The sequence below is a fragment of the Nicotiana tomentosiformis genome, chromosome 5 (genome assembly GCF_000390325.3).
Source record: "Nicotiana tomentosiformis chromosome 5, ASM39032v3, whole genome shotgun sequence".
Lineage (NCBI taxonomy): Eukaryota > Viridiplantae > Streptophyta > Magnoliopsida > Solanales > Solanaceae > Nicotiana > Nicotiana tomentosiformis.
Window position 1 is genome coordinate 63671570 of NC_090816.1, and position 10927 is coordinate 63682496.

At 43.0% G+C, this 10927-nt stretch overlaps 1 protein-coding gene across 1 annotated transcript; it reads left to right on the top strand.

Moving 5' to 3' along the window:
* Positions 1-323: 323 nt before the first annotated feature.
* Positions 324-1260, top strand: LOC138892475 (uncharacterized). Its single transcript, XM_070176194.1, has 2 exons — positions 324-852; positions 1010-1260. Exons 1-2 carry the CDS (start codon positions 324-326, stop codon positions 1258-1260), a joined length of 780 nt encoding a protein of 259 aa, XP_070032295.1.
* The last annotated feature ends 9667 nt before the right edge of the window (positions 1261-10927 follow it).

Genomic DNA, 10927 nt, shown 5'->3' on the forward strand with positions numbered 1-10927 from the left:
AGATAGTGGCTTCTCAGGCCCTCAGGTCGAATGTTGTACCCACATCTTCTAGCCAACAAGGGGATTCAAGTGGTTCTAGGGTGAACAGGTTTCTGCAGTTGGATCCTCCGGTGTTCATGGGTGCTAATCCCGAAGAGGACCCACAGGACTTCATTGATAAGATGCATAAGCCTATCTGGGTTATGCGCGCTACTGAGACGGAGGGAGTGGAGTTGGTCGCCTACCACATGAAAGGGGTGGCCTATTATTAGTTTGAGCTGTGGGAGGACTCTCGGGAGGAGAGGAGCCCTCCAGCAAGATGGAGTGAGTTTGCTGATGCCTTTATGGACCATTTCTTGCCTGCCAAGACTAGGGAAGCTCGTGCCGCAGAGTTGGAGAATCTTAAGCAAGGGAGTTGGAGTGTGTGGGAGTATCACATGGAGTTCGCGCGTCTGTCAAAATATGCCATTCTCATGTTGCCTACTATGGAGGCTAGAGTGCGCCGGTTTGTGCAGGGCCTTAGCCCCTTGCTTATTAATGAGGTTGCTACAGCTGCCTTGAATTCAGATATGAACTATGGGAGGATGGTAGCATTTTCTCAAGCTACAGAGAACCATAAGTTGAAGAATAGAATGGAGCGAGAGGGTACTAGCAAGGCCAGGTCCGCGGGCAACTTTGGGGAGTCATTCGGTGGAGGGAGGTCAGTTTTTAGGGGAGGGTCATCAGGGCCAACCCAGTCTGATGCTCAGTCTTCGGCCAGTGCACCGCCAGCGGGGCACAGCCAGCAGCAGGGGAGTCATTTCAGGCCCAATCAGGGTAGCAGGGTTGATCAGGAGGGAGATTCCAGTAGTAACGGAGACCCCCATGCTCTAGGTGTGGGAAGATGCACTCGGGATTTGCTACATGGACTTACCTATATGGTACGGGTGCGGATTGAGGGGTCATATTCAGAGGGAGTGCCGTTCATCCCGCCAGGGTGCGGGCAGGGGCACAACACAGCCATCCGGTTCTATAGCTGCTACATCTTCAGCACCCCCTCCAACTCGAGGCTCTCCAGCACTAGCAGGGCGTGGTGCAACTAGGGGTGGTGCACAGAGTTCAGGAGGACCCAGCCGTTTCTATTCTATGAGCGGTCGCCAGAATGTAGAGGCTTCTCCAGATGTTGTCACAGGTATATTGAGTGTCCAAACTCATGATGTATATGCTCTTATTGATCCCGGTTTCACCTTGTCCTATGTTACCCCTTATGTTGCTATGGAATTTGGGATAGAGCCAGAATAATTGCGTGGTCGGGACATCGTGGCCGATCTCATTGAATTGGGGATGGTTGATTTTGATGTGATTATGGAAATGGATTGGCTTTATTCATGTTTTGCTAAGCTCGACTACCAAACTAGAATTGTGAGGTTTGAATTTCCTAATGAGCCGGTTGTTTAATGGAAGGGGGAGAATATGGTGCCAAAGGGTACGTTTATTTCTTATCTTAATGCCACAAAGATGATCAACAAGCGGTGTATTTACCATTTGGTCCGAGTTACGGATGCCACGGCTGAGGCACCTATACTCGAATCTATGCCAGTTGTGAATGAATTTCCAGAGATCTTTCCTGATATGCTCCCTGGGATTCCACCAGACATGGAGATTGATTTTGGGATTGATGTGATGCCAGGCACATAGCCTATATCTATTCTGCCTTATAGAATAGCACTAGCAGAATTGAAGGAACTAAAGGAACATTTGAAGGATTTGTTAGAGAAGAGTTTCATCCGACCGAGTGTGTCGCCATGGGGCGCACCAGTTCTCTTTGTGAGGAAGAAAGATGGATCACTGAGGATGTGCATTGACTACCGGCAGCTCAACAAAGTCACAATCAAAAACAAATACCCGCTACCAAGAAAAGATGATTTGTTTGATCAGTTACAGGGTGCTAGATACTTCTACAAAATTGATTTACGATCCGGGTATCACCAATTGAAGATCAGGGAGCAAGATATTCCGAAAATAGCTTTCAGAAATCGGTATGGGCATTTTGAATTTCTGGTAATGTCTTTTGGGCTAACAAATGCCCCGGTAACTTTCATGGATCTTATGAATCGGGTTTTCAAACCTTTTCTCGACTCCTTTGTGATAGTGTTCATTGACGATATTCTTGTGTATTCACGAGGTCGGGAGGACCATGCCGATCATCTCAGGCCACTTTTGCAGACTCTTCATCAACACCAATTGTACGCAAAGTTTTCAAAGTGTGCATTTTGGCTCGAATCTGTCACACTCTTAGGTCATGTCGTCTCTAGAGAAGGCATCAAGGTGGATCCTCAAAAGATTTCAGCAGTAAAGAATTGGCCCAGACCTACAACACCAATCGAGATTTGCAGTTTCTTGGGCTTAGCAGGGTATTACAAGAAGTTTGTAGAGGGGTTCTCTACTCTTGCCTCTTCGTTGACTAAATTGACTTAGAAAGCAGTTAAGTTCTAATGGTCCGATGCTTGTGAAAGGACCTTCCAGGAGTTGAAATCAAAATTGACTACGGCGCCGGTGTTGACCCTACCAGAGGGTACATGAGGGTTTGTGGTATATTGCGATGCTTCAAGAATTGGGCTTGGGTGTATATTAATGCAACAAAACAAGGTTATAGCATATGCTTCTAGGCAACTAAAAAATCATGAAAAGAATTATCCAACACATGACTTAGAACTTGCGGCGATGGTTTTTGCCTTGAAAATTTGGCATCACTATTTGTATGGGGTCCATGTGGAGGTATTCAAGGACCACAAGAGTCTTCAATATAGTTTCAAACAAACGAAACTGAATTTGAGGCAAAGAAGATGGCTTGAGTTGCTCAAGGATTACGACATCGATATTCTATATCACCCGGGGAAAGCCAATGTTGTGGCGGATGCTCTTAGCCTGAAATCTATGGGTAATTTGGCACACTTGGAGGTATGTCAAAGGCCGTTGGCCAGGGAGGTTCATCAGCTAGCCAGTTTGGGAGTTCGTCTTGTAGACTCTAGTGAAGGAAGGGCAATTGTACAACATAGGGCTGAATCGTCGCTTGTTGTGGAAGTCAAAGAGAAGCAATACAATGATCCATTGTTGGTATAGCTGAAGGAGGGAATTCAAAAACATAAAACTATGGCATTTACTCTTGGCATGGATGATGGTATACTAAGGTACCAAGGGTGACTATGTGTTCCGAATGTAGATGGTCTCCGGGAAAGAATCATGACCGAGGCTCACGCTTCTAGGTATTCCATGCATCCAGGTTCTACAAAGATGTATCACGATCTCAAGGAAGTCTATTGGTGGTATGACATGAAAAGGAATGTGGCAGACTTTGTGGCAAGGTGTCCGAACTGTCAACAAGTGAAGGCCGAACATCAACAGCCTGGTGGGTTGGCACAGAACGTAGATATTCCAATATGGAAGTGGAAGATGATTAATATGGATTTTGTGGTAGGATTACCACGCACTCCGCGCAAGTTTGACTCAATTTGGGTGATCGTGGACCGACTCATGAAATCAACACACTTCTTGCCAGTTAAATCTAGCGATACAGTGGAATAATATGCTCAGTTGTATATCAAGGAAAAAGTCAGGCTACATGGTACTCCAGTTTCTATCATTTCCGATCGAGGGGCTTAGTTCACGGCCAATTTTTGGAAGAAATTTCAGCAAGGTTTGGGTATTCAGGTAAATCTCAGTACAACTTTCCATCCCCAAACCAACGGGCAAGCAGAGCGGACTATTCAAACGCTTGAGGACATGTTGCGTGCTTGTGTTTTTGATTTCAAATGTAGCTGGGATGATCATTTGCCACTCATAGAGTTTGTTTATAACAACAACTTTCATGCTAGTATTCAGATGGCACCATTTGAGGCATTATATGGTAGGAGATGTAGATCTGCCATTGGGTGATTCACAATTGGGGAAGCAGAGTTGATAGGGCAAGACCTCGTGCATCAGGCTATGGAAAAGGTTATAATCATTAAAGAGTGGTTGAAAACTGCTCAGAGTTGTCAAAAATCATATTCGGATGTTCGTCGCAGAGACTTAGAGTTCAAAGAAGATGATTGGGTATTCTTGAAGGTTTCCCCCATGAAGGGTATTATGCGGTTTGGAATGAAAGAAAAATTGAGTCTGAGGTATGTCGGGCCATACAAATTCATCCAGAGGATCGGTCAGGTCGCGTACAAGCTTGAGCTACCACCCGAGATGTCATTAGTGCACCCAGTATTCCATGTGTCTATGTTGAAGAAGGTAGTTGTTGATCCGTCAGCTATTGTGCCGGTTGAGACCATGGAGGTTAATGAAGAATTATCATATGAAAAAATTCCAGTTGCCATTCTTGATAGGCAAGTCCGAAAGTTGAGGAATAAAGAAATTGCCTCCGTGAAAGTATTATGGCGAAACCAGCAGGTTGAAGAAGACACGTGGGAGGCCGAGGAAGAGATGAAGAAGAAGTATCCTTACCTATCTGAATAGCTGTGTAATCCTTTCTTTTATGAACCTGTCGCCTAAGAATTTTGTATCACTTGTTCAGTTAATGTAAAGGTGCTCCTTTTGATTATATGTTGTTTACATGAGGCCATGGTTGGTGTGGTCATGAGTTATGTTATGTTATTGGATTCTGTATATGTTTGTAAGATGTGTTTCTAGGGCTCTCTGCCAGGTGGATAGACCTAGTTACAAAGAAAACTCTGGCGAAATATTTGAAAATTTAGAAAGTTAGTTAAATTTAGGGTTGCTGGTGTAGGGTGTGAAAACTGAGTTGCATAAGGTGCTAACAGTAGACCCTGACCCTCATTCAACGACGAATGATCTTAAGTGGGGGAGGATGTACGGCTCCGTAAAATATTTCCAAAAAACCCGAGTTCCGTGATGCCAAAGTAGGCGTAGAGGTTAATAATAGTAGAAATTCTTCGTGGCTCGTAAGCTCGCCGCGGTTCAGACTTTTTGGATTGAACAGTGCGCTGGGAGTTGAAGGAAAATGTTGGGCAAAAGTACGCATTTCTGCGGCCACAGAACCACTCTGCGGACCGCATAACACGTTTCGCGGGTCACATTCTTGTCGCATATCCCGCCTTGGGATTTTTTGGAGGGAGGTTCTACGGTGCACTATGCGACCGCAGAACCGTTCTGCGGTGTATTATGCGACCGCATAACAGGTTTGTAGGCCGCATAGTGATCGCAGACCAGATAAGTTCCTTTTCAGTTCTGGCCCCCATTTTTGTGGTCATTTTGCGGACCGTATAACCATTATGCGGTCGCATATGCGATCGTAGAACCCGTTCCGGAGCTTCATTTTTGTGATTTTTAAACCCGACCCAATCCCATTAATACACACCCCATAGTCTATTTTGAGCACATTTATGATATTTTAGAGTGAGAGGGGGAGTTTTTAGAGTGGGGGAGCAACCTTAAACCATTATCCATCAATTCTTGCTCAATCATTGAGGATTAACAAAGAAAGTCTTCACCCTAAAGGTAAGAACCTATGTCCTAGCTCTCAATTTCGAAATTTTGCAAAATGGGGTAATTAGAGAGGCAATTATTGGGTGTGAGGGTTGTTGTCTTGCATGCATGTATCCTTGAAGTATGTGGGAAGGTTGTGAGCTAAAAATGGTAGATAGTAGGTTGGGAAAAGATGGAATCTTCCACAAAAAGGGGATTGAAACATTGATGCATACCTAGTATTTGATAATATGCTCAAATGAGTTAAACCATGTTCATCTTCCTAATTTTGGTTCAATTTTGTTATATTGCTAAAATAGATTGAAGTTGCTAAGAATTCCGGATTATTTTAGAGTTTGAGAATCTCAATCGAGGTATGTTGGCTAAACCCCCTTCTTCTTAGAATCGAATCCCACGGTGTTCATGTAATTGGTGTAAGGCCTTGATCATTATGGAATTGATGATTTCTAATGTGTTTGTATCTTGTTATAGAGGATGTGTTCAAAAATATGGAATATGTGTTAGAAATGTTTAGACTTCATGTCAAGATCGAAATAAAGGTTGTTATGCCCAATTTATATGAAAAGATTCTATGTGCCTAAGATTTCCAAATTGCTCATATGTGAATTTAATGTCTTGAATGGGAAGCCTGATTGTTGCTGAAAATGATAATGATATTGAATGTGGAAAAGGGGCCTGGAATTATGAAGTATGGCCAAGTGCCAAGAATGACTTCGTAATTGTGATCACTAGTACTAATGAATTGAAAGATATGAAAGAATTATGGTGTGAGATGGTTGACTGAAAATGGTAACGTCTTGGGTGAGACGGCCTAACCGATCGGGCCGTGATCGGATGCTATGCCGCACACATGGTGGCACTGTGCTGGAAATTGTAATGAAATTGTGGTAATGTCTCAAATGAGATAGTCTAGCCGATCGGGCCGAGATCGGACTCCGTGTAAGAATACAGAGGTATTATGAATTTTGGAATATTGACATTAAAGATCACCCAACCTAATAACGTGGAAGTTGACTTGAAAACTTATGTGACCTTTAAATTGATGTTTTAATACTATTTGAAAGCCCTTATTGAATTTTTGATTGTTCCTCTTGTATTATTATTCATTCTATTGAGTTGGTGTTTAGCTATACATACTAGTGCTATTCGACGGTACTAACGTCCCTTTTGCCGAGGGTGCTGCATCTTCTTTTCAGTGGACTCGATGAGCCCCATTTCATTCCGGGGTCATGTATTGTACCTTTTGTTTATATTGTGGTCACTTTTTGAGGTTTAGTCGGGGCCTTGTTGCCGGCACCATCTTTACTCTCTTTTGTATCTTTAGAGGCTCCGTAGACACTATGTGGGTTGTGCATGGGTGTTGGGAATGTTAAACAAGTATATGTTGTGTTGATCGCTTGCTCCTCTCAGACTTTAAGAAGTGTGTATTTTGAGACTTAAAGGCGCAATGTCTAATGAAACGATTTAGGATTGTATGGATGAGATTCCTACTGTATAATTAATGAAATCTCGTCTTTTCTTGATCATGGATTAATTGGGTAGAAAGTATCTAACCGGCTTGCTCAGTCGGGTTCACTCAGTTGAGCACCGGTCGCGCTTCCCGAGGTTGGGCGTGACAAATGGTAAGAGTTATATTCATTTTATGCTCATGTGCTGTACTGTAAAAAATGCATCCCGTAATTCGGTGACTTCCTTCCTTTTCTTGTGGAGCGGGCCGAATGTCTCGGCAATATATAGATGCATCTATGGATCGTGCCGCACATATCTCGGCAGTGTACACGTTATTCTGGATTGGGCCGAACGACCTCGGCGAAATCGTGTGTTAATATAGCTAGTAGTCCGAATGTTCATGAGAAACTTCCACTAATGCCCGGCATTTGTATGGTATTCCTTATTTATTTAAAAATGACACTTGACATTTTTCTAAGCTGTTAAGGTAGAATACAAGGTTTAGAATATCATCCTTTAAAAGAAGTAATTGGAAGATTATGTAACTTACAAATTTACCCCATCATTGCCGTATGCTTCATATCTGCTCCCATTTTATTATATTGTTTTATTGGAGTTGTAGTAATGTCGATGTTGACCCCTCGTCACTACTTCTTTGGGGTTAGGCTAGATACTTACTGGGTACGCATTGATTTACGTACTCATGCTGCACTCCTGCATTCCAGGATACGCATCGCAGTCCATTGAGTCTCCATTGTACTAATTATTTTATTCTGTCTTATTACATTCGGGACATCTATTGTATCATTATTGTACTTCTTAGAAAAATGCTCATGTACTTGTGACACTGGGTTTTGGGGGTTCCTATGGGTTGTTCGTTGATGTAGTTGTGTAAATATTATCACTTACTTTAAAAATCTATTTCAAACGATTTAATTAAGGAAAAATTATGATTTTAATTACTAAAATAGGTAAGTAAGTTAATAGATCACCGTTGGCTTGCCTGACGGCGGTGTTAGGTGCCATCATGACCTTTAGCAGATTTTGGGTCGTGACAGCTTGGTATCAGTGTGTTAGGTTCACTTAGGTCTCATGAGTGATGAGCAAGTCTAGTAGAGTCTTGTGGATCGGTACGGAGACATCTGTACTTATCTTCGAGAGGCTATAGGGCTGTTAGAAGCACTTCCCTTCTTGATTTCCTCATAGTGCGGTTTGATTCAATTGAGGCTTATGCCTTTATTTCCTTCCTACTCAATCTTATGCGACGTGGGGTGCTTGTTATCAATTGGACGTCGAGTAGTGGTATTGATACTGCAGACATGGTGCAGGATGTTTTTCCTTGCGTGTTCAGGCAGGCTATTATCGTCGCCTTGCAGAAAGATGTTCTGTCATTTTAGTTCAGTATCTGTACTTCCTATGTTTTTGAGGCTATGCACGGATTGCTATGTTGTTTATGAGTTGTTATTGCTCCGTGTTGGTGTAATGGTAGAGTGCTTATGTATGGATCGCGGCAGTGAATTGCTCGAAATGAGGATTTCTCAGTACATGATTTAGAGGTTCAACATTTGATTCCAGCAAAGGAAAGGCAATCGGATGATGGATGTTCAGGTTTTGGTTGATGGCGTAATGAGACTTGGTATCTTCGAGCGTGGTGGAATTTTCATTGTGATGCGGTGTCATCATCCTTTTTAAAACATATTACTGTTCGCCAGTGTTATGGTCTTCGACTTTGCCTTCGGGGCAGGGTGTTGTGAAAAGGTGCCTGAGGAGCGGTTGTCATAGATAGCGGTATGTAGCAGTTCGGAATCGAACTGGTATTTCTAATGCTGATGGTTGGACAGAGAGATGATCTTCGAGGAGGCTAAGAGCTGGTAGCAATTTATTAGTTCGGGTGCTACAGGTATGGATTTGATTTAAGGCAACATTTGGGCAGTGAAGTATGAGGAAGGACATGGTGGGAGGTGTCTTGTGGTGGTTGAATTACTAGTAGGTCAAGTATGAGAAGCAGAGGTCGAGAAGTTGCTTAAAGGAGATGGTTGACCGAAGCGGGAGTGGCAGAGTAGCATAGGGATTCTGTGGTAGGATAGCCACGTACCTTGAGGAAGATTTGAGCGATTTGGGAGGCATGGTGGAAAGTGACTAGGTCCACAGATTATAATTTGAATGGTGGTTACTGTGCGGAGAAAGATTGAATATGGCAGAAAGAAATTTGCCTTAAATAAAGAGGGGTGTGAAGATTTGATTGTCGTTTCGGATGCAACACAACTTTCAGTTTGGAAGGTATTGTTGAACTTTCAGTGGACGTCAATGGGGAAGGAACAAACTTATACAGCCGGTGGGCGAGCATGGGCTCAATAAAGTTTACTAATTGCGTGGTAGTTGTACCCGGTGCAGCGTCTTTGGAGGATGTCGGTAAGGAATTCCATAGGTGGGTTTTCTCTTATGAGCAGGTTAGCGGTTGCGTGATGTTAATAAAGCTTCTGCGAAGAATACTACTTGCTACCCGGTATGAGGTCGAATATGTGATTGTGACAGAATATTCAGAATGTTCATGAAAGGCTTAACAAAGGACTTCGAGGAATTTGGCTGGTTAATGGTATGGGATCATGGTAATTGAGATGGAGGAATCGTTGTGGGCTCTACATTATGTGATGGTAGCTTAAAGCTAAGTGGGGGAATCCCACCGTCTTCAATTGGATCGTGTGGTTGTCTGCTTATGCGGTTTCTGGTTATCAGTGTATTGGTGGATTATTTTTGACTAAGGAAAAGGAAATGTTAGGAGTAAGTCGAACAAGGAACTCGATGAATGTGTGCTATACTTCGCCTTATTGATTGAGGTGCAGGATTTGGGAAGACTCCGAGTCTATGCTTCTTATGGATGTAATGTACAAGGAAAAGAATTCAGCTGATTACTTCTTTGAGAGTGTGTTCATGTGCTAGCAGAGCGTTGAAGTTAAGTAATATTCGGGATCAGGTTAGAGTGGGTGACTCTCAACAACGGTTCTAGTGGGTTCAAGAACTGAAGTGCAATGCCTAAGGATTTCAGGTCCATTGTATGGGAAGGATCGAGTTTTCACAGAGGATTACGAATGAGACATGAAAGGTTCTATGTTATCATCAAGTATGCGGTGCAGTATTGGAGGAAAGGAATAAATAGCTTCGGATTCGCGGAAGGTCTTGTAGAATAGATGTACCAGTTGGAGATGCTATTGTGCGCATAAAGAGGGTATGAGATGGTTCATGAGTATTGAGACGATGTGGTCTCGTGATACGGGTCACTCGGGATGAGTGCAGATTGAGTTTGTTATGTTGTGAATGGAGCTATTATTATTTCTAAGGCAGGTCAAGAGTAAATTGGAAGGAGTTGGGTCGGTTAGTAATGGTTGAATCGGCATGATTGTAGCAATGATCAGTCCCTTCGGTGTTTGAAGTTACATATGTGGTTTGGGGACGTACGTGCAGCTTGACAGCCACCATAACTTGATTGATTTAGGAGGTATTTGATTCAAATGTCCTTGTTGTGTAAATAGATTCCGGAAGAGTCAAGGCGGTTTAGGTCACAACTTGAGGTTGGTATTTTCTGCGGTTGGGAAATTCGGCTGTGTGTTGCATCGGTTCTTCTGAAATGAGTTAAGTCAAAAGGTTTCTATCCAATGAAGTGTTTGTTCTACTGGGAATTCAGGGGTTATGATGAATTCTTGTATTCTCTCGTAGCGGCGTGACGGGTATAGTGAGCGGCATGGGAATTGGATGTTGAGGATGTCACGAGCTTGAATGAGCAGGGAAGAATTCAGATGTTTAGAGTGAGCTGGTATTATCTTAGTGTCGCCTGAGAATGGTGTTCTGTGGAAGAGGCATTGTGTATTGATTGGCGGATTGTGATTTGCCTTGCCGAATTAGTACGTTTTGTGGTATGGATGTGCAGACTTTGCTACTTGAGCGGAAGGTCGTGGAAGTGTACCCCACGGGGAGATTTGTATAAGTGTGGCATGTTAGTCACTTGATTGTTAAAGATTAAGACAAAGTA